The sequence below is a fragment of the Sceloporus occidentalis genome, unplaced genomic scaffold (genome assembly GCF_023333645.1).
Source record: "Sceloporus occidentalis isolate IW3139 unplaced genomic scaffold, rSceOcc1.0.p SCAF_13, whole genome shotgun sequence".
NCBI lineage: Eukaryota > Metazoa > Chordata > Lepidosauria > Squamata > Phrynosomatidae > Sceloporus > Sceloporus occidentalis.
The window spans coordinates 14,745,493-14,772,751 of NW_028316993.1; the positions used below are offsets into that span (position 1 = coordinate 14,745,493).

General features: G+C 42.9%; 1 protein-coding gene across 1 annotated transcript in view; it reads right to left on the reverse strand.

Moving 5' to 3' along the window:
- Positions 1-27,259, reverse strand: part of LOC149305054 (CUB and sushi domain-containing protein 2-like) — a 460,431-nt gene that overhangs the window by 310,439 nt on the left and 122,733 nt on the right. Inside the window, exon 4 of the mRNA XM_089478213.1 lies at positions 4,847-5,041. Within this exon, the coding sequence (XP_089334339.1) occupies positions 4,847-5,041 (195 nt within the window). The remainder of the gene's footprint in view (positions 1-4,846; positions 5,042-27,259) is intronic.

Sequence of the window (27,259 nt, forward strand, 5' to 3'; positions counted from 1 at the left end):
AGAGTGTGTGACCTGTCCAAGGTCAGCAAAGTCACCCAATCCGTAGCCAATCGAGGATTTGAACTTTGATCTCCAGAGTCATAGTCCAATGCTTAAACCACTACACTATATATATGTGTGTGTATGTATATGCGTGTATATATACACACACACACACACTGTATATATCTTGTTACCTGTTAAACAAAACATGTGGGCCTCTGAGAGCATTGTTAGTCAGAGGCTTGACAGTCATCTGTTGGGGATACTGCATTTTCATCCTGGACCGCAGATTGTGCATTGGGCCAAGGGCTCAACTAGATGGCCTCCATGGTTCCTTCCAACCCTGCAGTTCTATGTATGAGACTCACTGCAAAAAAAAGAAGGGGGAAAAAAACCCTTCCCATCCACCAGAAAGATGCAAGCCAATCCAACACAGCAGCACAAAAAGGTATCTATAGTGCATGCATAATTCAAGATCAAGCTGCACTGGGGGGATGATTAATGACTCTCCAGGTTTCAAGGGCTCAGGATATGCTGGGTCAAGAGGCACCTACCTCCAAAGTTCCAGCACCATCACACTGTGAAGAAGTGATTAGATAGAAAACTGCCTTATACTAGGTTAGACTATTTCCCCATCTAGCCAAACACTGTCCACCTGGGATTGCAGAAAGTCTCCAGAAGTTGAGAGAGAGAGATTTTACGCCATCTATTACCTGAACCTTTTAAAGTGGAGACACCAGGAATTGAACTGGCACCTGCTGCAGACAGGAGGATCACTTATAGTCAAGTAGAATGAACCTCAACTACGCTGCAGCTACTTGCAATGGTGCATTTATTTATTTAAAACATTGATGTCCTACCCTAAAGCAAAGCCCAAGGGCCATCTAATACCATCCCTTTCTGGGTAAGAATACACAACTCAAACACTCCTGAAATACACCCAAAGAGTGTACAGGGGAATATTAAACCACAAACCCACAACCCAAAATCTTGACCACCAAAATCTATGGCTGGAATTCCATCAATTATTCTAAGCTAGAGTAGATCCATCAATTGTTGAATGGTGAGTAAACGCATAGATAAATCCCATTCAATCACTAGGTCGGCTCTGGTTATAACTAGCATCTAGCGTTTTGAATAGGATCAGGTTTTAATTCAGTGCTGATATGGGAATGGGAGACAATTCAGACCACAGTGCTATGGGATTAGAAAATAGCCTTGACTCAGTTCTACATGCAAGATTGGTTTTGCTAGTCTAGCTTCCTCTCTCTACTCTTGCAAAGGGGGAAGAAGAATTAAATTAAAACAAAAACTCGATCCAGCGCTGAGCACCAAGATGAAATTATTATTTCCTACAGCCAAGTTGAAAAATAAGGTTGCTTGGTGGAAGCACCAACTCAGCATGAAGTTCCGCTAAGGAGTCAAGATGGATGGGGCTAACTTAAGAGATGAAAAATGAAGGAGGTGGAACAGTTAGGGCCTCTCTGCTACCAATCCAGCTACATCAGCTCTGCGCCTTATATTCAGGACACTGGTAAGAAGGAGGCAGGAGCAGATAAGCACAAGATAAAAACCCAGCCAGCCACATACTTCATAGCTATGTGACTCTGCAGAAGGAAACCCCCAAGAATTATACATCACCAGCCAAGCATCTTTGCTTAATTTAAATGCAAGATCTATGCATCATTGTATGATTGCTAATCGATTTCATGAACCAAGAGCCAATAAAAGGAATCAATACGAGATACTTGACTGAAGGATGCTGAGGACCGACAGTGGGTGGGGATAAGGAGAGGAATGAAATGTCTCTGATTGTTGTAGATATTGGGTAAAACAAGTTCTATGCTTCAATACATTTAATGTCTGGCTACTCCTGTGGGGGAGAGGGAAGGCTGCGGTGACAAAGAAGCTTTTCTATAGATGCTTAAAGGAAATGGAAAAAGACTGTATAGCATCTTAAGCAGGCTGCAGTCAAACCTTGTTGTCTGTTGTAACTCTTTGGAGGTATAGAGAAAAAAATGTGCTAAATCATGGACATGAAAAACTCTCACTCTCCATTTTATTCCATTTCTTTGAAGGCCAACTTCGTTCTAGTCTCAGCGTTTGTTTGTATTGGCTTGACATTCATGTTCGTTTTTGTACACTTTGATCAGAAACCTGTTGGTGAATTATGCATGAGTAACTCTGGGTTAAAAAGGGCTGAAATACCTTAAAGGCACCAGATTCTGTCTGATCTTGGAAGCTAAGCAGGGCCAACCCTTGTTATTATTTGGATGGGAGACTGCCAAGGAATACCAGGTGCTATAGACTTATTGCAGTCCCATGAATTTCACAGAGCTTTCTTAGACAAGGAATACTTAAGAGGTGGTATGTCAGAGGAAGGAATTAACAAAACCATCTGTAAATAATACAGTGTGCCCATGTCATACACGGGTGCAACATACATGGCTTTCAGCATACGCTGAAAGCCATGCCGGAAAAAGTCTCGGCATCCCCCGGAAGAAATAATGGGGCGCGCAACTGAGGCATGTGAGCTGCACTGCACCACAGGCATGAGCCCCATTAATGGGGCTCCAGCATACACATTATTTCCTTTATGGGGTCTGGAACGGATTCCCTGCTGTTACCCATGCTGCTCCATATAAATTTTGGTATAAATGATAGCCCTTAATGACACCTAGATGAACTCTAGTAGCCTGTCTGCCATTGCCAGCAAAGCGAGGGGACATGTACACCACCCCAGTGGGGAAATTCCTTCATTAACATTCTAGATAGTCCAGGGAGTCGCATAAGAGGATTATCAAAGGACCAGGAAGAGCAAATGTTTGCCTCCCCTGAGGCTCTTGCCCCCTCCTTGGGTCTGTTCTCTGAGCAGCTTAAGACCACTAAGACAATCAGACAGGAACATCCAGGTGTAAAGAAAGTAATTAAACACCTTTGCCAGCAATGGGCCTTTTGCCCCTATAAGAACCCCAGACTTTTGCCTGTTCACTGGGCCAGTCTGGATTTCAGGGGGAAGCTATGTCCCTTTGAACCCTGACCTGGCTCCTGACTCCTGGCCAGTCATTCCATGGCTGAGCCTCATGCCATCTCTGTCATATTCCATTTGGATTCCTGGAGGGAGTCTACGTTCTGGTACGTATCACCATTAGTGAAGCCTAAAATCCTATTCCAAGCTAACCTCTCATTTTCCTGAGCCTTGAATGAATGTGTGTATGTATGCGCATTGAGTGTGCTTTCCCATTTCAATAAATTAGACATCTAGTTATTATATCCGTCTCAGTTCCATTTATTGGAATCCCCTGGTCTTTCTGTATACACAACGGGAGACGATTCTGCAAGGGCCGTCGTAGCAGGCCCCCCCTCTTGCAATATTGAGCTAAGAACAACAATAATAACATTCCTCTAATCAGACCCTTGGCTGTATTTGCCTAAGAAAGCTCTATGAAATTCATAGATTGCCATAAACTGACAGGTGTCTTGAAGGCACATACACATAGCTCTGGGTTAGATACAGGTGCATTTTCTTTTGGATGAGATGCATCTAGCTTCTTGCGCCTCACCAAAGACTTTCCCCCAGATATCTGCCAAGGCCGGAGAGGTTACTTCTGCTGTGATTTGCTGGCAAAAAGGAAGGAGTGGGGTAGTTACTTAGAGGATGAACAAGTGGCAGGTCTTGGCTGTGAGGGGAAAGGAAATGTGGTTGTGCTCCATATTGTAAGATCAGCTTGTTTCCTTCCCCCTTGCAGCTCAGGCCAGCCATTTCTTCCTCCTCTTAGTTTCCTACCCAGGCTAGGTATTTGCCAGAGGAGGGCACAGAACTGCACAGGCACTGTAGCGATGTACATATATTTTCGTTGATCTTCCCATATTCCAAAGCACCTGATGTGCATTTTTCAACTGCATATATTTTTACCTCTTCCAGTTTCCAAATTGCATACTTGCTTGTGTGAAATTTCTGCCGCTGAAAGGTGTCGCAGATCTTGTGAATTTCTAAGGCACAATGTGCTTTGTTTACCAACTTGTCTCAGGAGGTGTGGAATGAGTACTTAAAAAGAACCCCAAACCTGTGCCAAACACGGTATCCCAATTCTCAAACAAACAAACAAACAAACCGCATAGCTTTTATTCAAAAAGCACAACTCTAACTATCCCTTATGGCTGGTAATACATATTTGAAAATCGGTTCCCAGTGACTGCTGACATTACAAAAGCGAATCGGGAAAATGAATCGCATTTCTAATTGCTTGAGGCAGGGCTTGACTCCCTCTCCCTAGAATTGACAAAAAAGAGGATAAATTATGCTGAATAATTGCTCCGTCAGAGAAAGATAGTGTCTCAAGGGTTATTAAGCCTCACGAGAATCTGGGGAACTTACCTCCGGCATGAGATCGAAGGTTCTCCCAGACCAGTCTTGAGAAGTAAGTGTTTTCACAATATGGCTTTTGGGGGTTTGCTGGGGTACATCATTTATGTCACCTCTGTACCTACTTGCTAGATTCCTTTGTATGGCTGTGGTAGTGATTTCTTGGATATGCACTAAGGATCTTGCAAAGGGTTGTTGTTTGGTTTTGCTTGTTTTTGCATAAAACACGTTTCTTGCATAGGAAAATATATTTCTTCTATTCTTCTAAGCAAAATAACCAACCAGTACACGGTGGGGTGTTTGAACACTGGAGACAGGGAGCATACTGTTCAGAAATGGTCCTTTTCTCCTGCAATAATTATTTGACCTTGCAGGTGAGGCCAACATAGTTCGGGATTTACATCTCTAGTTTGCATTGCACCTTTTGCTAAGCAAGGGTGACCTGAGGCAGGGTTTACAGCCCTGGCCCAAGAATAAAAGAAAAGGAAGGAGACCTACCTCGACAGAAGGGCAGAGGGAAGTCCCAGGAGGCTGTGTTTTCAGAGCTCGCATGGCAAGTGAGCAGTGCATGTCCTTCCAGAAAGAAGCCTGGGTTGCAGCTGTAGCGCACTTTGTCCCCAATGCTGAAGGTGGTCCCCTGCTGGATCCCATTTTGGAGCTTTCCTGGATTTCCACAAGTGTGGCTTGGTAGAACTGTTCAGGAAAAGAGGGGCAGGGTAAAACAAAATAAAACTTTTTATTAGTCTAGAGCACTGAATCACAAAGCAGTCAGTATACAGCTTGGGTCCAGAATATTTGAAGGACCCTATCTCCCTTTTATGAGTCTTTTAGAGCTCTAAGATCTTCAGAAAAGAGAAGCACTAAGACCTTCTCTCTGCCCCCATCACCTTCTTGGCACATTTGGTGGAACAAGAGAGACAGGGCCTTCTCAGTGGCTGCTCCCAGACATTCCTATTTGTAGTTTGTTGTGGCACCAGAGCTCTCTGACAAAGAAAGCTCACAAAACTACAGATCCCCGAATTCCAGAGCATCGAGCCACGACAGTTAAAGCGGGGTCATACTCATTATTTCTACAGCATGGATGCAGCCTTAGAGGACCAGAAGAATCTGATGTCAATTATGCACTATGCAAATTATTATTATTATTATTATTATTATTATTATTATTATTATTTATATAGCACTGTAAATGTACACAGCAAAAAAGGCCTTCTTTCGCTGTCCTGGAATTGTTTCATTGCAGGAAACTCAAGATAGATAGATAGATAGATAGATAGATAGAGATAGATATTAATATATATATATATATATATATGCGTGCGTGTGTTTTGCTTAATTACTTTGTGGACACGGGAAACTGTGGTTTGCAACGGCATTCAAACCAGCAAACCATGGTTTGCATATATCAACCTTTCCTCCCTAAGGAACAATATGTTCATTTCAGTGGCCACAAATGATCCCCCGATAAATACATTTAGCTTCAGCAACGTCTAAAAGCCTTTTGAGAAAAGTGACTGGGGTTGGCTGATTTACTCTCTCTTCCTCCTGATGCTTATGTCCATGTTGTTAACTGTTATCAGTTCATATGTTCTTAAAAGGTATACCGTTACAGTTTATATCACTTGGATCATTTTACAAAGTTTCATGTTCCACTTTAGCAACATAAAACACAGTGGCCTGAGTCCAATTGCTACCTCCGAAACCCACTGAATCAAAGAGATTTGTGTAACAGCTGTTTTAATATTCAGCAGCCACCGACTCAATAGGTGTAGTTTGGGAGCAGCAATCAGATTGAGGTCAGTGTCTGAATTTTAAGATCAACGAACTTAAACTGAATTTTCCAACAGGTTTTCTTCGCATTCACATTTTGTTAGGATTTCTTTTAAATTTCATATATACACCATGGATTATCAAAATAGCAGAGGTATCCTAAGCATGATCAATGGATACTAGGAAGGGGATCAGGTAATGATCCATCAGCAGCATGCAAATCTTCCATAGGTTCCCCATTTACATCTCTTGAATATCCTATGGCTAAAAATATACACCACCATTAAGGATGGGATTCTTCACTAAGGATCCATCTACGCTGTTGAAATAATACAGTTTGACACCACTTTAACTGTCATGGCTCCATCCTGCTGAATCCTGGGATTTGTCATTTTGGGAAGCACCAGCCCTCTTTGGAAGAGGAGGCTAAAGCCCTTGTAAAACTGCAAATCCCACTCTTCCACAGGATGGCGCTACAACACTTAAAGTGGTCTCAACCTGCATTATTGTTACAGTATAGATCCACTCCAGTTCTTCCATAAGGAGGGGCACCAAGCATGATCAGAAGCTGGCGGAAGATTAATGCCAACCAAACACTTTATTTTCTGCACTGACACTTCCAAACCCAATTTAATTATATCGCCAATATCATTCAGGGAGGGAAAAAAACACACACAGCCGTGACAAAATTTGAACCCACTCCCAGCTGTTGAGCCTCCTCCCTTTGAAATTAATGACTGGAACTTCACTCCAAGCAAAAGAATCTATCGGTTTTCCTAAAGTCGCCATCTAACACTCGCTGCTCTTTATTTAATGAGCTGTTAAGACGCAGGTTGGGGCCATCAGCTTCTTACACATCATATTTGCAAAAACCAGACTCTCCTTTACAGATTCCGCCTCATTTGCCCCTGTTAGCAAACGTGACATCCATTCAGAGACAGCAGGCGCAGACTGTGGGCTTGGGTGCACACGACAACATTGCAACGCCTGGCTTGGTGTAAACCTGTGACAATGGGGGCTAAACTGAACATTACTTGGTTATCTTTTAAGAGGTAAAACGACAAAGAGGCACTTATAGAATAAACAAGTTTGATTTCCAATATCCATTGGGCTATCACTGCTAACTAAAAGTCAGGGTGGCGTATGGTTTGAGTGTTGGACTATGACTCTGGAGACCAGGGTTTGGTTCCCAGCTTGGCCATGAAACTCACTAGGTGACCTTTGGCAAGTCACACTTTCTCAGCATTAGGGGAAGGCAATGGCAAACCTCCTCTGAACTAATCTGGTCAAGAAAACCCCATGGTAAGTTTGCCGTAGGGTCACCATAAGTTGGAAACAACTTGAAGGCACACAACACACACACCCATCACAGCCAACTAGGGCTGGTGTTGGGAAGAAAAGATGAAGGTAGAGGTGAAATTCTCTGCTAATTTCAATCTCAAAGGAAGCAATGAGTAAATTTAACTATGGGCCCATACAGACAGGCCAAAATAAAGCTGCTTCGGATCACTTTGGAGGTATGCTGTTTAAATGATGCATGCGTCCTAAGAGGTCAGAAGCCATGCCAAAGCCGTGCTCCGGTCCTAAGGACCAGAGCACAGCTTTGGTGCCACTTCTGGCCTCTAAAGAGGTATGTGTCATTTAAATAGCATATCTCCAAAGTGATCCAAAGCAGCTTTATTTTGGCCTGTCTGTATGGGCCCTATGTTTTCTTCCTGCTGTAAGTAAGTCTTCCAGAACTGTGCTATGTTTGAAGACTCTTTGCAGTTCATGCTTTACTCTGTGCAAGGTTGACAAGTGGTCCTTTTTGCTCAAAAAGAAATGGAGATGGTGAATAGCTTTATCTGGTGCATAAACTGGCACTTATGCACAAATGAGGGGTTGGTAGGAAGCCCAAGCAAGAGGTCCAAATCTACCAACCAAGGAAGGCGGAAAGGCCAAAATGTCCCCACTGGTGTAGCATCCCCTGCCAATCCTAAAATGTCACACTACCAGCCAGTTACAAGACCAAAGACAACCCACAGGCCAAATATATTTTGATGCCTGTAAAGTAGTAGCAAATAGTACCCTATCCCCACCCAAGTCAAGCTGTACACTATTCAAAACCAACCCAGATACTTTGGCAGAGGAGATATGAAGTTCTTCAACCACCACTGTCTGTGTCTGGTGGTTAAAAACATAATGATTTGCAATATAGAAGTTGATAGGGGATAATGATATACTGATACTAGATAATAAGGTGGTATGATAGACTAAAAAATTAAGAGATGTCAAAACCATGGATAATGACATGTCATACAGTTGTATAAGACATTTGTATTGATTAAGAATACCATGCGGCTGAGGGACCCACCCTGGACAGTGGGTTGTTTGGCACATATGCAAAGGAATTTGCCTGTTTGGGATTGTGCTCCAGGGGAACAAGAAGACAAGTGATGCTTGCGTTTCTCTCATCCCTTCCTCATCTTCGCTCCCAATTGTACACGTTCATTGACAGAGAGCCTTTGGGCCAAGGAATGGTACACTTTCATGTTTTATAATACAGCGTAAATCACACCCCGGCCTCCTGGGACGCAGCAGCGTATAAATCTAAATACATAAAAATTCAACCACAAGCCTCCTCCGAACTAATAGCATTGCTTACATTTGCCTGATCATTAGACCCATCTCTTCTCCCTGTTCCAACAGCTACAAAAGATTAATACATCTCTATTATTTATTATATCAGATGCTATGCAGCGTAATAATCATATCGCTCTTCCATCCGAGCCATTTTTCACTTTTTGTATAGCCTTTGGAACTGTTTTTCTCCTCCCTAAATCGCCATAAAATCCTTCTTCCTGAGTCCCCCCAATGATTTCCTCTCCCCCTCATTATCATGTTTAAATTAAGACAAGCAAAAGTCAGTGATAGTTTTAGCAGTGCGTGTCAACTTGCAAATAAAACCTCTGTTCTTTTCAGCTCACAAATATAAATTTCTCTGACAGAGGTGTCAAATTAACAGATGTACGAAAGAAAAAGGAGAAAAGAAGAAAAACTCTGGGCATTGTTATGAGATCTGTTAAACGCGTGAAGATTTGCTAAACATATTAAAAAACAGGGCGCAACAGGGCATGTGTACAACTGTTTGCTCAGCAATGGCTCCATAAACACCTCCTTGCACTTCAATAATCATTTCTGCGTTTGGAGATGCAGCTGGGGAAGGCAGAGGTGACTGGATTCCACATTGAGCCTTTATAATCTGTGAATGGTGCATACCATTAATACCGATATCCTGCCAACTTCCCTCATGTGATCAGCAGAATGCATGCATCCTGATCAATCCTTCAAGATCCCTCATTATTATGGTACTTTCCCCTCTCTCCTATTGCCAGGGCCTGTTGCTTCTTCCCTATTTTGCCCACAATTCAAAAAGGATGTCAGCAAGCTGCAGCATGTCCAGAGGAGGGCAACCAAAATGGTGAAAGCTTTGGAAACCATAAAGCCCTCTGACTAGGAGTGACTTAGGGAGCTGGGTGTGTTTAGCCTGGTGAAGAAATGGTTAAGAGGTGATATGGTAGCCATGCTTAAATATGTGAAGGGATGTCCGATTGAAGATGGAGCAAGTTTGTTTTCTGCTGCTCCAGAGAATAGGACCTGGAGCAATGGATTCAAACTACAGGAAAAGCCAACTGTATGATTCCAACTCTTTGATTCTATTATTCTAGTTAATGTACTCTGCTCTTTCTTGCGACAAATGCTTCCCTAGCTGCCATTTTTGGAGTTACAGTTGAAGAAGTGGCAACACCAGCCTGTTTGCTTTTGTTGAACAACTTGATTGTGCATTCTAGGTAACTTTTCTGAAATGGCAGCTAGTGGCTCTTAGTGAGCAGGGCAGTGGATCCATACTGGGTTTCAGTTTCAGCTCTAAAGGCTTAACCTGCACAGCTAATCCAAGGCTTAACCAGAAAGGCAACAAAGAAGGAGTCATCCCGGAGCCCCAAAGTGTGAGAGCAACCACCAAGGCCTTCTCCTGCATTCCCACCAACCATGTCTGTAAGGTCTGGGGATCTCAAAGCTTGGCTCAAATGGGAAGATACATTTCTTCAGATAGACTGGGCCTGAGCTGTATAGGGCCTTATCAGTCATCACCATCACTTTGAATTGGGCCCAGAAACAGATGTGCATCCATTGTGTCCAATTCTGGGCACCACAATTTAAAAAGGATGTGGAGAAAGCGGAGCATGTCCAAAGGAGAGCGACTAAAATGGTGAAGGGTCTGGAAACCATGTCCTATGAGGAACGACTTAGGGAGCTGGGGATGTTTAGCCTGGAGAAAAGAAGGTTAAGAGGTGATATGATAGCCCTGTTTAAATATTTGAAGGGATGTCATGTTGAGGAGGGAGCAAGCTTGTTTTCTGCTGCTCCAGAGACTAGGACCCGGAGCAATGGATGCAAGCTACAGGAAAAGAGATTCCACCTCAACATTAGGAAGAACTTCCTGACAGTAAGGGCTGTCCGACAGTGGGACACATTCCCTCGGAGTGTAGTGGAGTCTTTTTCCTTAGAGGTCTTTAAACAGAAGCTGGATGGCCATCTGTCAGGGATACTTTGATTTGGATTTCCTGCATGGCAGGGGGTTGGACTGGATGGCCTTTGCGGTCTCTTCCAACTCTATGATTCTATTCTATTCTATTCTATTCTATTCTATTCTATTCTATTCTATGAAGCTGTTGCAACAAGGGAGTTGCATGTTCCTTGTAATCAGCACCCATTAGCAATTTGGTTACAGTTCTTTGAACCAGTTTCCATCTTGTTGTCCTTAGGCTGCGAAATGTCTCAGGGCTGCCAACTTGGAAAGCAACTAAGCCTGACCAGCCTTAACAAGTGCTTCCTTCTACGGTGTCCGCTTTCTCATTCAGAGACATCTTGCTCTCACAGCACCATTCCAACAAGTAATTTTCCGTGCAAGAAAACCTTATTAGCTATCCCAATTACATGTCTTTCCCCAGCTCCCCAGATCAATCTGTAGTCCTGTAAGGAGCAGCATTTAATATATATATCAGTACCTCAGCCTTGCCTGTTGCCCTATTACCATGCCTGGAAGAAACACTGTATTAACCGAATTATTTGCTGCCCATGACAACTATATTTTAACTTCAGTGTAGCTCTAACCTTGAAGTCTTATCAATGACAGAAGCATCTTTAGCGGTTAGAAAATGAAGTTTCCATACAACCTCTTCAGTGGCCAGTCAATTCACATTTTCTGAAAAGCCTCCCTCAAATTCCTCTATTGATGTATCTTCCCACGCTCCGTGGCTCATAACAGATAAAACTAAATGCAACAATCCAATTAGTTTAAGAAAATAAAAATACCCACTGCAGTATACAATTACTGAAATATCATATAGGCTTAAGGTTGGATTTAGAATGGAAATAATCAACAACAGAAAAAGATTAACGGCTGCTGTAGAAGGAAAGGGAAGGTGACTTGCTACTGAAGCTCTTCTTCAACTCCCTCATCTAAAATCGTAGTCCAGTATTCATGACAAAATGTGAATCAACACAACTATAATCCTTGTTAGTACTTGATGGAAGACCACCAAAGAATACCAGATGCTGCAGACTGTATTTCAAAGGAAGGCAATGGCAAACCACCTCCGAGTATCCCTTACCTATGAAAACCTTGTGAATCATGGTGTTACCATAAGTCAACAGCCAATTTGAAGGCGCACCCGAACACACACACAACGGAGAGAAAAACAGAGATAGTCTGGCATTCTGTACTGTAATTATAGATTTATAACCTAGATTTATGAATCTATAACTGCTCCATATTCATTAATAGTACATAGTCAAGATCATGGCACTATTGCCATGATTGTAAATGCCACCACTTTATCAGGCAGCAGCTGCACCAAGAGATGGAGGTCAGTTCAGCTGGTGATTAAGATGCAAGACAATGATGTTTCTGCCTCTCTCCCACCAGCAAGTGAGGCCACAACAAGGAATTGTGACTGTTTTGCATTGTCACAGCCTCACTTGTTGGTGGGAAGAAGTTGAAACAGCATCCTTCTGGACCCTGATAGACAACTGGACACATCCCTCTCTCTTTCAGTGTGTCTGCTCTCTAGTAAAATAGGTTTGAAGGAGCTAGGCAGAAGATGTTATGCTGTTATTGTTGTTGGGTGCCTTCAAGTCATTTCCGACTTATGGAGAGTCTGAGGCAAAGCTATCGTGTGGTTTTCTTGGCAAGATTTGTTCAGAGGGGGTTTGCCTTTGCATTCCTCTGAGAGAGTGACTCTTGCCTAAGGTCTCCCAATGGGTTCTCAGGGCCAAGCAAGCCTTGTTCTCCAGAGGCGTAGTTCAGTGCTAAACCACTACACCATGCCAGCTCTCATTACTTAGCTACACATTCATAATTAAATAGGCAATGCAAACTATGGGTCTGGTTGACAATCTTATTTTTGACTTGGGTTCAGTGCAAAGTTAGACTAAGCAGATCAGAGGGCAATAGCGGCCACTCAGGCAATTTTATAAGGGAGTTGTCCAGGGTTTTGTATCCCTGAATGTTTGGGTTGGAGGCAGAACTGCATCTATCACCATCCTACAACCATTGGAGAGCTATGGAAAACACTGTGCAAGGAAGTACAAGGTACGTCCTTGTGTTATGTCCAACAAAGTCTTCACAGTATTGTAAGCCCCAGTTATGGCAGCTTAAGTCATCAAGAGGACTCTAGTCTCCATCTGCATAGAAATTAAAGTATGGCATAAGGAAATGGACTTGGTGCATCAGTCCATTGGTCCACAAACCACCATCAAAGTGAGGACATCTATTCCGAAGTACAAGTAGGGCATCTATCCTGTAATGCACAGCCTAAGCAAGACGTTTTACAAGCAAAAGTGTCATGGAAAATTCTGAAGTATAAGTGATAGTTTCCATAGCCATGCCTTTAAAGACAGTCCAAAAATGCATTGTGCTGTCTTGATTCATTATCAATTAACAAACGAGATCTAGAATATATATATATATATATATATATATATATATACACACACACACACACACACACACACACACACATTCCCCCCCCCCCCCCCCCACCAATGAACAATGAAGCTAATGGATCTTCAATGCTAATGGATCTTCATTCAGGGCGGCTTGTTCTTCAATGAGCAATGAAAACCCATTAGCTTCATTGCCCATTGAAGAACATGCCACCAGAAAATCATTTGCATAATCACAGGGACAGCACACTGATATATTTCAGTACTGAGGAAAAAAATATCTCTGCTTGTGAGGATTTCAGCTCAGCTCAGAAGGTCCCTATCAAGAGTGGCAGAAGATGCCATCATCTCTATCTCTCCAAAATCCTGAGACAGCCTGTGAGCTTTGGTTCCATTGCAACGTTGCTGACATTCAGCAGTGATTTATGCTTCATGCAGAACATGCACAGGGCCTGTGCACCAAAAACAGGGATGGAAAGAATTCAAAGACATAGCTGTGTTAGTCTGGAAAATCAACATTGAAAGGGTTCTTGCAGTACCATTGAGACCAACTGAAAGATACAAGTTGGCAGCATGAGCTTTCATCGGCTTGAGGCTACTTCCTCAGATGCATTAGGGATGGAAAGAAATATTGGGGCTGGACAGATTGGCAGAAAGGGGCAGTGAGATGCCTCCCCTTTCTGCCTCAGATGGAGACTGTGGCAACTAAACGCTGCAGCCTCCAGGAGGCCTAAAAAGAACCCACTCCCCAGCAGGTTCCTTTTAGGCCGTGCTTACATGCCATGACAACATCTGTGCAGGGTGCGTGGTGCTGTTTGGGAGCTGTGGCACGTGGACATCATCATGGTGCACCCCGTATGGATGGGCACACATCATAATGGTGGCCAGGGTGTGCGGTAGGGTTGCTGAGCATGTAAACACTCAGTCCCTGCACAACCTTACTTCAGGCCAAGGCCAGCATAAAGCACTCGTCTGGACAGACCCATTGTTGGACTCAATGGGTTTGATAGTAATAGCATTTGCCCGCTTTGCAAGACTTGTTGAAGAAAATACGCACCTGACCAAAAATTATTTGCAAGGTTTACAGGGCATTTTGGAGAAACAGAATGTGCATACCAATGTGCACATGTTAAAATGCTAATGGATAAAATGTGCAAAATCAGAGGGAAAATGCAGCAAAGTGTTTTAATCCAAGGAGAACAGTGATGTGAATCAGCTAGACTGGACAAATGAATGAGTCAATTAGGATTTTAAAAAATGTGCGAAAAATGTGTGTGTGTGTTTTAGTGCAGGACAGAAATGCAAAGTCCTGCAATTCAATGTAGCGGAAAATTGAGGACCATAACTGCCAGAATCTCTCAGATAGCGCAGGCAGTAGCCAACCTAGATAGGACACCCAGGTAGCCATTGGCCAAATTAAGCAATTTTTCTATGCTCTGATTTTTATTAATGTATATATGTATATGTGAGTGTGTCTGTGTGTGTTTGTCTGGGATTGAATTTGGGGATTTAATTATGCAAAAACCCCACATGTTACCATTATATGCTGGACATCCCTCAAACGGCAACCACTTCAAAAAACACTTAAGCCTTACTAGCTTTTGTCAGCAAATAAATCCGTTTCTTTCAATCGCTGGCCATAACTCTTGGCTAAAGGAGGCTATGGTTGTTTGGAGGCCTTTTATCCAGGGTTTTTTTTTGTGTGTGTGTGCAATGCATTTCCATTCAAAAGCAAAGTTTTTTAACCTTCAGAATAAGTGCCCAGAGAAGAGAAAATAAATGCTATCTTTTTTTCATTTCATTTTATCCCCCCCTTTTATGTCATGATTCATTCCCACCATGGCCAAGAAAGATAAAGCTAAATGGAAACCATTTTCTCGCTCGGCTCTATTTCTTTGTTCACTAAAAAATAAAACAGCCCCAAAGATACTGCTCTCAGTTTCTCTGGATAGTAATGGACTTGGCTGTTTCATCGTTCATCTTGGAGATACAGATTTGGCGGGGAGCGGCAATTCAGAGCAACTTCACTTTTCCGGATCCTGCTTCTGGAATCTGCTAGCGTAGCAAAAGAAGTTCAAAGTTAACAATATTCTCTTATGAGAAATACAATGCAGAGGTATCCTATGCATGCTTGCTTGGAGGGAATTTCCACACTATGTGTGTGTGTTTTGATGGGCTTCCTCTCTGTTGTTGTTGTTGTTGTTGTTGTGTGCCTTCAAGTCTCTTCCAGCAGGACTTGCTTCTTACCTGGTTGCATACTCCAGATGTTTCGGTGGAACCTCCTTCTCTAACCTGTAACTAGTTCACCTTTTTATATGTGATGTAGCAGAGCCACATGTTGAAGCAATTGAAAATAACCCAATGAGTAAGATCCTGGAGGTCTCTACTTCATCAGGCTACCGTTCATCTTGAGAGCAAATAACAACAATGAGCAAAATGACTTCATCGGCGCAATATGTAACCCTTTTAGTTACATTGAAAAGTTACTTTTTAAAGGCATTTTGACAAGATTCCTTTCACTCTCTGATCAATGCTAAGGCATTCCTTTCATTTGAAATGGAGCTGAGATTAGTTGCAAAGTAACAAAGCGGCTCGGCCCCTATTGTAATGAGCATCTTGTTTTCATAACTCCAGTGAGTAACAGCAACAGATTAGTCTTTAAATACTGAAGAAATTACTTTTAAAAAGTCATTCCCTGGACTCTGAGAAAGCAGCATCAATATATTGATATCAAATCTGAATGAAAACGGACCTTTTCAGATGACTGGAAAATGATGCTTTGGATGTTATGTTTTCATGGTCTGGAATACCCATCATTGCCCAGATATCTACATGGAGAAATGATGTGCTTTTCCAGAAAAAACCAACAACAACTCTAAATGAAATATTCATTTAAAATTTCAGATTCATAAAACTTCACTGAGAAATCTTCCTAGTCAAACCCTCCCATTTCCCTCAAATTGCTCAGGCGACTTTGCCCAATATGTATTCCACTTTTAAGTTTGATTGAAAGTGCAACAGCAAGGAATGAGCAACTCTGGTTTCATTTGAGGAACCCACTGTGTTTTGTCGATGTTCATTTACCTTTCCTCAAAGCTCTTCAGATGTTCTGCCTCGACAGAAGCATCCACAGATGAATGCAGGCGGCTGGCATCACAGGAACCAAACCACAAACTGTACAAGACAACCCATTTTGTCTTCCAAGATTTCCAGCTATTGAACATGAACTGAATGTTTCCCATCCTGACTTGCCAGCAGGAGGGAGAAGGGGGGGAAAGAGACCATAAGAGAAAGAGAGAGAAGGAGAAGAAGTGGTTCAGATCTGAAATGATTTCATCTAAACACTGGGTGCCAGTATTGATCTACACTATACTGAAGGTCCCTCCATTGTCCAAGAAAATGATAAAAAGAAAAACAAACCCACAAAACCTCAAATTCTTCCAGTTTTAGGGGAGTCGGAAAAGTTTGTCATCTCATTGACCTTCCCTAGCTACCGCTTAGCTAGGAAGAACAAAACATCCTGCCAAGAACATGGTCGGGAACATTCATCAAAGTGAGTGAAAATGTAATTTCCTATGTGGATTTTCTCCCCTCCTTTCTCTCCTCCTCTCTTTCTCAAAAGCAGCAAAAAGGTAGAACAATGTGAAACTGAAAGAGTGAGAGACAGTGGGGGGAAAAAAGAGAGAGCTTCCCATAATGTCCCTGCTCTGAAATGAAAACCAAACCGTTCTCCAAAGACACTACAGCAATATCAGGATTTCTCCCCCAAAACAAAAAAGGTCTCGATCTTCTTCATTGTTGTTGTTCTTGTCAGGTGCCTATAAGTCAGCGCATAATGCTCTGAAACGAGGACATTGTCCATATTCCAAATATTCTGCCAACTACAGTTTCGTACGATAATGGTCAGATTCCTGGTGGAATTATAATGGTTGTTGCCATGTGTCTTCAAGTAGACTCCAAATGATGGTGACTCTATTCTGCTTTGGGTGTCTATATACGGGAGTCCCTTCACATTTGCTGAGGTTAGGGGTGAAGGACTCTCCATCAATATGGAAAAACCACTAATAAAAATATATACTATTCTTTTTACCTCTCTAGGCAACCCCAGGTTCTCCAGTGCAACTCCATGGTCAACATCTTCCACAATTTGATTCTAGAATCATGCTGGAGGACCTACAAATGCCCAGAGAATTGTCTTCTCTAGGAACGTTTAGGTTCTCCGGCACAACTCAGTGGTCAATTTCTGGCAGAGTTGCATTGGAGGACCTAGAGATTCCTAGAGAGCACATATTAATCAAAACCGTGAACAATCAAATCTGCAAAAGTCAAAGCTGCTAATGTGGAGGATCAATTGTATGGGTATGTGTGTGTGTGTTCAAGATTTATTCAGTGGAAGTTTGTCCTTGTCTTCATCTAAGGCTGAGAGAGTAGTCTTGACCAAGGTCATGCAATGGGCTTTCATGGCTCAAGCAAGAAGGGTACCCATCTAACCACTTTCTGAAGGTCCTTCCCAGCCCTCCTTCTGTTGTCTATAATCACAGCTGATAGGTTTTTTTAGTGGGCATGCTCTCCAGAAGCAAGAAGAGGAGGGGAAAAAAATAACTGACTCACTCTGCCTATGTCCCCCAGGCTTCCAACACACGTCTGCATAGGGAAACTGTGTGTTCCATGGAAAATGGCCATCTCTGGGCTTAGAAGTTGCGCCAAGAGCTCAGAAGCATTACCTGGGAGCAGAAGAATCCATCACTTTCAGAGGACACTTCTGGAAAAAGTCCAAGAGGCCACCAATATTAAGGAGCCTGCTGATGTTTGTCCTCGCAAGGAGGGAGAGTGATGGAGAAATCTTGTTTGATTTATGTCCGACTCCCATTAAAGGCAGAGGAACAGAGCCAGTGAGAAATAGAGAGGCGACACTTCAGAGAGACAGGTTTCTGAGACACTGTAGCTCTTGAGCAGCTTGGATCTTCAATGCAGATCCCTCTCATCCTAAAGGAGTTGGGGATTATTTAGTATTTTCCTGGAGAAAGCCTCCCATAATGTCAGCATTGTGGCTAGATTCCTGCGTTGCATCCTAGGTTTTCTTGGCAAGATTTAGCCCAGTGGTCCCCAAACGTTGGTACTCCAGATGTCCCCAAATGTTGGACTCCATCTCCCAAAATTCCTGATTATTGGCCAAGGTGGCTAGGGCTTCTGAGAAATGAAGTCCAAAACATGTGGAAGACTCAACTTTGAGAACTACTAATTTATTCCAAGGCAATTTTCCTCTTTGGCTGGGAGAGTATGACTTCTCCAGGCTTGCTCAGTGGGTTTCCATGGGTGAGTGGGGATTTGAACCCTGGTCTCCTAGAGTCCTGGTCCAACAGTATAACTACTAGGTAATGCTGGCTATCAACAGTTCATACCATAGGTCTACTGTAGTTGGGGCTAACAACTGAATTGATCCCCTTATATGAAAGAACTTTGGCAAGTGTGTCTGCATACTCTCCGACTTTTCACAGATGATAGCTGGTTTCGCATGTGGCCAGGCAACATCAGGGTAGATGGCAGGAAAAAAGGAAGAAAAGCATACAAACTAGGAGAAGCTGGAGCTGTTTGCTTTTGCCAGAGCCTTCTGGGGAAAGCAAAATTCCTCACCCTCCTGTCCTCTGCGTTGCTGAGTTAATGGAGTATAAACTACTTTTGCACTTTGAACTCAGTTTGCAGCAAATGAAGTAAGCTGAGGACGAAGGTGGAAAGCAGAAGGAATAGAGAGAAGCTGGGACATTTTAAAAACAGCTGAAAAAATGGGACCACAGAGCACTGTTCCTGCCAAACTGGGACAGTCGGAGAGTATGTTGTCTGAAGTGGAAATGTTCCACTTAGATGAGTAAAACAAGGAGAAATATTTAAGTTTTGACTGGGTTGTGTCATACTGTTGTAATGCTTACCCCCCCTCTCCAAAAGGTGGTCTCGGGGGTCTAGAGAAGATTTTTCCCCTCAATGCAGAGTTCATAGGTTTTAAGAAAGCCTATGCTCACATCATTGTAGAAATTATGAGTATTCAGTCATGACTTGTCCATGACGCAAAGCTGTCCACAGGAGAGCTGATGTTGATGAAAAGAGGAGGTGTGGGTCGCCTTTTCACTCAGCCATTGGGAGGCCTGTTAATACGGCACTCCAGAAATGCTGAGCTCATAGTTCAAGCCGGCTTACGCTACAATGCAAAAGGCCACATAAATTTCCCCTGAATGGGCCACCAGCCCATTGCGCTGCTGTAATGATTATGGCATTTCCCCCCCTCCTCACAACAGAAGTTGGGAGATGGATGACATAATACAGGGTCATAAACGATCATCCGATGAGAAAGCGGGAAGTCCAGGGAAACAGAAATCCTATTATGCTGCACTGCAAACAAAGCTGAAATGGCATAATTGTGCCATAAAAAAAAAGTGCCCAAGGGCGCCGCATCACGTTTCCAGGATTATTCACAATGTAAAAGTGCAAAGAGGTGGTGAGTGGGATGCAATACTAGTGACGCCCAAGTTTAGAGGAGGGATGCAAATCCTCACTTCTTTTATTCACACAACAGAATAATATCATTAATCTCTCCCCACCCCCCACCCCCTACCCTCTGCACTGGACAAGATGGTAAGAAGTTTTTGGCACATTTTCGAAGGAGCCCTTGCAAAGCTAGTTTTCTTTGTGGGAAATGCCCACATGGTTTTTTACACATATTCCATGCATTGTTGCATGGGCTTTTTTCTTTATAGGCAAGCATCCTCCATCCTCAATATGACATCCCTTCAAATACTTAAACATGGACATCATGGCGATCGCCTCTTAATCATCTCTTCCCCAGGTTAAACATGCCCAGTTCCCTAAGCTGCTCCTCAAAGGACATGGTTTCCAGACCTTTCACCATTTTGGTCACGTTTCCTAATCTGGAGTCATCTACAAATTTGATCCCTTCATCCCTTCAGGCATTTATGTATGCTCATCTCAGTCTTATCTTATCCAAGGTAAGCATATCCAACTCCATAAATCATTTCTTGTGATACTTGGTTTTCAGAACTTAGAATTTCATGGTCAGCTTCTTCTGGACACATCCCAGATTCTCAATATCCTTGAACTGGACAAAGTATTCCTGGTGAATTCGGCTCAAATAAGAATAGAGTGGTATTATTATTCCCATTGATGTGGACATATCACTTCCAATTATACAACCTAGAATTGCATTTGCTTGTGTGTATATGAGTGTGCAACACATCACACTTTTGACTAATGTCTAGCCTGTGATCTACTAACACCCCTAGATCCTTTCCAAATATATTGCTGCGAAGGCTGGTGCAGCCCAACCTATATTTGTGCATTTCATTGTCCCTGCCTAAATGCAATGCCATACATTTATCCCTGCTGAAGTTCATTTTGTTTGAAAGATACTAGTCTTGCATGGAAGCTCCTTTCACACACTGATGGGGGGAAAGAAAGCTACCGCCAATTCATTCTTATTCAGGAGGTGAAACACCTTGCGGCACCTGCTAATTTTTTGACATGGTGTCTCAGCCTGGAATCCTGTTGGTGTCTTACCTCTATGCCTATAAATACCCCTACAGAAGCAGATGATAATACACTCGTCCCTCCACATCTGCCGGGGTTAGGAGAACAAGACCCCCATGAATATGGAAAAACCACAAATAACAAAAACACTATGTTTTTACCTGAGCGAACACCTCTCTAGGAATCTCTAGGTCTTCCAGTACAACTCTGTGGTCAACATCTGCCAGAAATTGACCATAAAATTGCCGAGTGGAATGTTCTCTCTAGGAATCTCTAGGTTTTTCAGTGCCACATTTGGTTAAAGTTGACCACAGAGTCATGCTGGACAACCTAGAGATTCCTAGAGAGAACATATTAATAAAATCCGTGAATAATCAAATCCGTCAAAGTCAAAGCTGCAGATATGGAGGAATGAGGGTACTTGTCTCTGCCTGGAATCTTGTTGATGTCTTACCTCTATCCCTATAAATATCCCTACAGAAGCAGTTGGCAATGTTTGTCCCCTGACTGCAATCATTTCAAAGATGCAGAAGTGAAATGCCATTCTACATGGATACATATGCACACATGTGCTTGGGCATTCACTTCCACATGCACAACATTTATATTCAGCACAATGGGTGAATATCACACTTAATGCTTAACTCTACATGTGGAGATTCACAACCTCAATGTAGAATTTTGACCTCGATGTATCAGGACACGCTTTCTCATTAAGGGCGGAAAAGAAATAGGCTGCAAATTTTCTTGGCACCCCTAGTTTGAACTGAGAACATCATGGCCTGAGGTTACAGCCAGCCTTACCATTAGGCAGAGTGAGGTGACAACCTCAGAGTGCCAATTTTGGGTGCCCTTCAAGAGCAGCAAAAGCTTTGTTATTTAATGTGTTGTTAATGTATTTTCACTCTCACAGAAGGGAAAGAGGTCTTGGGGGGTTTTCTGCCTCATGCATCAACGCCAATTGGCTAGCTTCTAGTACATGCACTTTGATTTGGGTGGGTGCGCTTTTTGTTGTTCCATGTCAAACAGCAAAATATTTTGGGTTGACCTTGCCTGAGTCACAGATCTAGCCTTTAGTGGTACCTGGGACTCCACCTGTCCAGATCATCCTCGGGCACAAAAGAAATGGGAATATGCAATATCATTTCCCTATGCAAGAAGATTATTCTTGGTCCTCAACGTTCTGTCACCAGACACTGACAGGACTAATAATTTATCATTTAAGGTGGGAGTGAACAACTTTTCCCTGAATGTTGTCTGAATGTAACTCTCACCAAACCTAGCCAGCATAGTTAATTTTGAAGGACAGGTTCAGACATGAATGTACACCTTTGTTTGGATTCCTTCACCATGAACAGTTAGGCAGGTGAATCATGAGAACATGAGGACATGTTACAGATGATAACTAGGACAAATGTGGCCAAGCACCACCAGAGTATGGTCAAGATGGCAAATGTTATTAATGAGGAAGAATACATAACCTAGGAGATGCTGCAACACTTTGCTCTTGCTTGACTCTACAGAGAAGGGCAAGATTCTGTGCAGATGATGTAAAGATTTCTCACAACATTCCTGATTCTCATAAAACAGATCCTCTCATCATGCTGCTGAGAAATCACTGACCTTTCTCACCTCCAGTGCAACAGTGAAAGAAGATGCCATTCCACCCCGCTAAGATTTCCATTATTTCTGCAAATGTTTCTACACAAAACCAGTGTATTTTCCTTTGATGAAGGAACACACAGACATCACAAAGCACTGTAAATATGAAAGGACTGACTGATTGATCAAAAAGATGAAAACAACCCATCCAATGTTTCTAAGATTTAAAACTCTGTGCAACAAGCTGACAGGTGTGAGTTCCCTGCCATTTCCTTTCTTCACAAATGGAAGAGCTCTTGGAAGCACTGGTAGAAAATGTCTTGGTATCTTACAAGAAACAGGGAAAATGCCATTACTCATTCCAGTGCGTGAGAATGACACAAATGGATATTTACATCCTTAGTCTGGCTGTGTAGTTATTGTTATTACATGGTATTTTGCAGCTTTAATGCACAACACCTTGAGGGTTCTATTAACGGAAATACGAAGCTGAAAAAATTCTGTTACTGAAGAAAGGCTTGGAGATAAACACACCCAAATGACAAATATATGTCATTGTTTCTTCATCTTGGGGATTCAGCTACATGGTTCATCCACATGCTTCGGTTCAGATGCTATGTTGCCTGGTGAAGCATAAGAGTTCCTCAGGATCCATGTTTTTGCTGTGAATCTGGATCCGAGAAGCATCTGTGAAATGCCTTGTTCCTAGGATCTAGATTCAGATTCTGACTCAGACAGTGAAGCAGAAGGACGGGGGGGGGGGGGGGCGCATGTCAGTGCTTGAGACAGTGAAACTCCCCAGAAGCCACAACACAGAGCCTTGAGAATACCTATCGCAACTGAGTGCAGAGAGAGAGAGGATTTGAAGACCTCAGAGCATTTATAGAGGAAATGTTCATTAATCAGCCAACAGTAGTGGGAGGCTGTCAGGCCATAAATAATCCAGCAATTTCCTTGGGAGATCATTGCTGACAACCAACCATTCTGGAGGAAGCAACACTCTTGTCTCTTGATTCCTGGCTCATGTTTCCAAAGAACTTTCGACTTTGCATCCTAAGTTGACCACACCACTGGACACTCCCTTGGACTGATGCCCTGGATTTATTGTTATACCCTACTGACCTGGACTGTCTGGATTCAGGATTGTGACTGGCTGGTAAGCTCCTGTACAGAACAGTGGCTCCTTCTGCCTCATCTCTGATGGGCTTTACTTGGTACTTTGCTTCTGGCTGGCCTCCAAGATAGGACAATCTGGCTGTGCTCCATAGACAGACTCAGACCAATGACATCTTCTGTCAAGGTCCACTACAGTCACAATGGATGGTGCTATGTCTGGATACATGGCACACCCAGACACTTCTCCAATCCTCTGCACTGTCCACCAGCCACAGACAGGACACTCTGAGAGACTATCATAGCAACAGTGAATCCTGGGGGGAGCTTTGGTTGTTGTGGAGGGTAGAATAGAAAACCAACCTCTGCAACCACACACATAAGACTTACACAAATGTAAGGTGAATTTATGTTATGTCACTAACAGGATGCCAGTATGTGGTTGAATTTGAAAGTCAACCCAAAGCATAACTTATTCCAATGTCAAAATGCCCCAAGTAGCAGAGATCATGAATTTTGTATTACATGTATTCAGTGTTGGGGATAAGACAGGGTGAGAAAGTGGGGGAATGAAATCCATCACAATGAATGCAAAAGGTGCCAGGAAAACAAACCTATATCCCATTCAAATTAGTTGAAAACAGTCTAAGATGCCCACAAAAGAGCCTGCAGGGTTGATTCGCATCCCAGGTCTCACAAAAGGCCAATTCCCACCGCTGAAAACAAAGACTGCGTGAGCCATACATATACATTTTTAAACATTACCAGCAGACTTCTGGGAACACCAATCGAGATTCTCTCACTGTGACAAAAAATGTAACCCATGTAGTCAACCCTCAGGGCTTGTTTCCATTAGGCCACTAATTGTACCTGTAGGATTTCAAGAAGGAATGACGGGGGCTGCTCAATCTGATTCTTTACTTACAATTTATTTTGTCATGCCAGAACGACAGCATAGTATCTACTGGGGTTTATACGCAGGACAAAATAGCATTTTAATAAGCATTAGAATGAAAATCTAATCAGATTTAAAACTACGATGGAGCTACATGGATGGACACATGTAGGCTCCTCCAACCTACTGCTGCCACATATGACCCAAAACAGGAAAATTCCAGGTCAAACAGAAAAGGAGTCTGGTAGTGTTTAGACTTTGGGTTTTCAGAGGCAGGAGCTGCTACATATTGCAAGACTACCGAAGATCTGGAGTTTAGTTGGCAGCTAGTCAATAGTAGAAATGCAAGGAATATTTAATAATATCCAAAAAATGCCAAAACTATGTTTTTCTGGTATTGTGAAACCCTGATTTGGAGCTAAGGTGGCAACTTCTTAGTAGTAGAGGGCTCCACTTAGGAGCCCTCAAGGGCCGCATCCATCTTAGGAGAAGTAAACTGCTTTGGTTTTGGTGCCTTGTGGGTAGGATGGGAACCAACAATCTGCTTTCAATCACCCTAAATTTGGGGGGGGGGGGATTCTCAGTTCTTTGTGGGGCTTCAGAAGCTACACTTAGGAGTCCCACCCAGCCCACAGGCCACACTGGGACAACCCTTGGCCACTAATCCAACCCAACCCAACCACTAATCCTTTGGCAGGTCACACTGACATGCCCTAAAATAATTACGTAGAACATTTCTTGTAACTGGAAGTTACATCTGGTCCCTTTTAGATGGCCGGGCGTGGGAGGGGATTCAGGGACGTAGCTAGGATTTTAGGAAGGGGGGGGTCCAGACTAAGTGCCACCATTATAATGGGGCTTGAGTGCGGCGGCGCAGCAGCACACACCATTCATTTTTCTAATGGAAGAGGGGGTCTGGACCCCAAGACCCCCCCCCCCCCCTTGGCTACGTCCCTGCGGGATTGTGTCAGTATTGAGCTTGAAACAGTGGAACTATTTTCATTTTGTATTTTTTATTTCTTGCATTTAGCAAGGCTATTAAATGCAGGGTGTCTTGGAGATATCTCATTCACAGGGTCATCATACATTGAAGCTGACTTGATGGCAACTAACAACAACAACTGGGGAATGCGTATACTGAAGGAGAAATGTGCACAACAATGCGCACGTTAGGAAAAAATGTATAGCAACATACATTCACATGCAGAAAAAAAGAAAACGAGTCATGCAAGCTGATGCAGGACTGGGATGGATCAGAAGTGCTGTAGAATTCAGGAAAAAATGCAACAAAAATGAAACTGATTGATTTTCGCATCCTTACTCCTGTGCTGTTTCTGCACAGAGTTTGCCTGACAAATCCTCTTGATCATTCCTACGAAGACACAAATAGGTGAGCCAGGAGTCACAGCTTGACAGAGAGATTGGACGTGTTTTCCCAGCAGCTGCTGACACAGCAGAGGAGTTGTGAAAAAGATTGTCTAGACGTGGAAAAAAGAGCTTGGGCAGGCAGCAATTCAAACTCCTCCTAGCAAGCCTGACAGCCTGCCTCTTCCAGATGCATTCATGCAAGCATTAGGGATGTGAGTCTCTGCTAATTTTATTCTGGAAGGAAGGACCAAGAAATAACTATAACTATTTCATGAGACTTAGGGTGGTACATCTGCAGTGTAGAAATAATGCAGTTTGACACCACTTTAAACAGCCATGGTTCCACATCCTACAGAATCCTGAGATTTGGAGTTTGGTAAGGCACTGGTATGCTTTGGCAGAGAACGCTATAAGACCCTGTAAAACTACAACTCCCAGGATTCCATAGGATGGAGCTGCAACACTTACAGCAGTGTCAAACTGCATTGTTTTTAACAGTTCAGATGCATCGTTATTCTGCCCTCCCCAAAAATTCACAATTTGTTAAGCAGAAAATGGCTGTCGCAGAATGCTTCCTGATGGTGGGATTGCTGATGCAAAATGGGTGATTGGTTACTCCCTTTGCAATGTCCCCAAAAGACATACAAACCACTGGCCACACACACATATATTCCTAACAGCATGCCAGCCAATGAGTGGTGTCTAGAAGGTTCAGTAAGTGCAGCCATTAGTAGTAGGTGGGCAGTTGAAACAGCCATTGCACAAAGGGAAAGTGCATAACAATACCATCCTTTCAATAATGTGCTGTTCATTGGTGCAGCTCAGCACTGCAGCATAGCTGTGTTTATGTAATTTTAACCTACAAAACTAATGGTCTGGGAGTCCCCAGTGGGGGCACACAGGTCTTGGTCCAAGAATATACTGAAGGTGCCAAGGATTTTCCATTTCTTTTCCAATGTTATGAGAAAGTCAGACTATAAGTGGAATGATGGTAGTGGCGGTGGTGGTGATGATGGGGATGATGATGATATAGACATTAATTTGGGAAACCTGCCTTTAGTAACTAAAACAGAGGCACCTTACTTCTTAATTTGGAGAATATGCCTGTTCCCTCTCCATTGCACCACTGTTTTGCTTGCATCCAGCTTGGGTCATATTAAAAACCAAAGGTGGACCCAAATATCCACCTCCTCCTGCTCTAACATCCCCTCTTCACTTCTCAATCAGTTAGTTCCATCCCTAAAAGCACAAAACAGCCATGCCTATGCTGCAGTTAATTTCACTCATATTTGTTCCTCCCTCTCTTGCCAAATCTCTTTCAGGAATCTTAGTGCTAATTGAGCGAGTGTGTTCATTTGCTAGGCAATCATGGATCTAACTATTATCAAATTGCTCTTACACTTCTCCTCCTCCTCCTGCGGAATTAGATGGGATTTGCAGAAATATACAGCAGTGGGAAAATGCATCACATTTCAAGCTATCATCATTTCAGAAAGTTGTTTTTGTGTTGTGCTGGAAGGCCTGGGTGTGTTCTGTCACCTCTTCCACTGTGCTTTCAGTGTGAACCCACTATCTACCGGAATGTGTGTTTGCACAGGAAAAAACATTATATCGATCCATGTGGGCTATTGTCGTTTTAA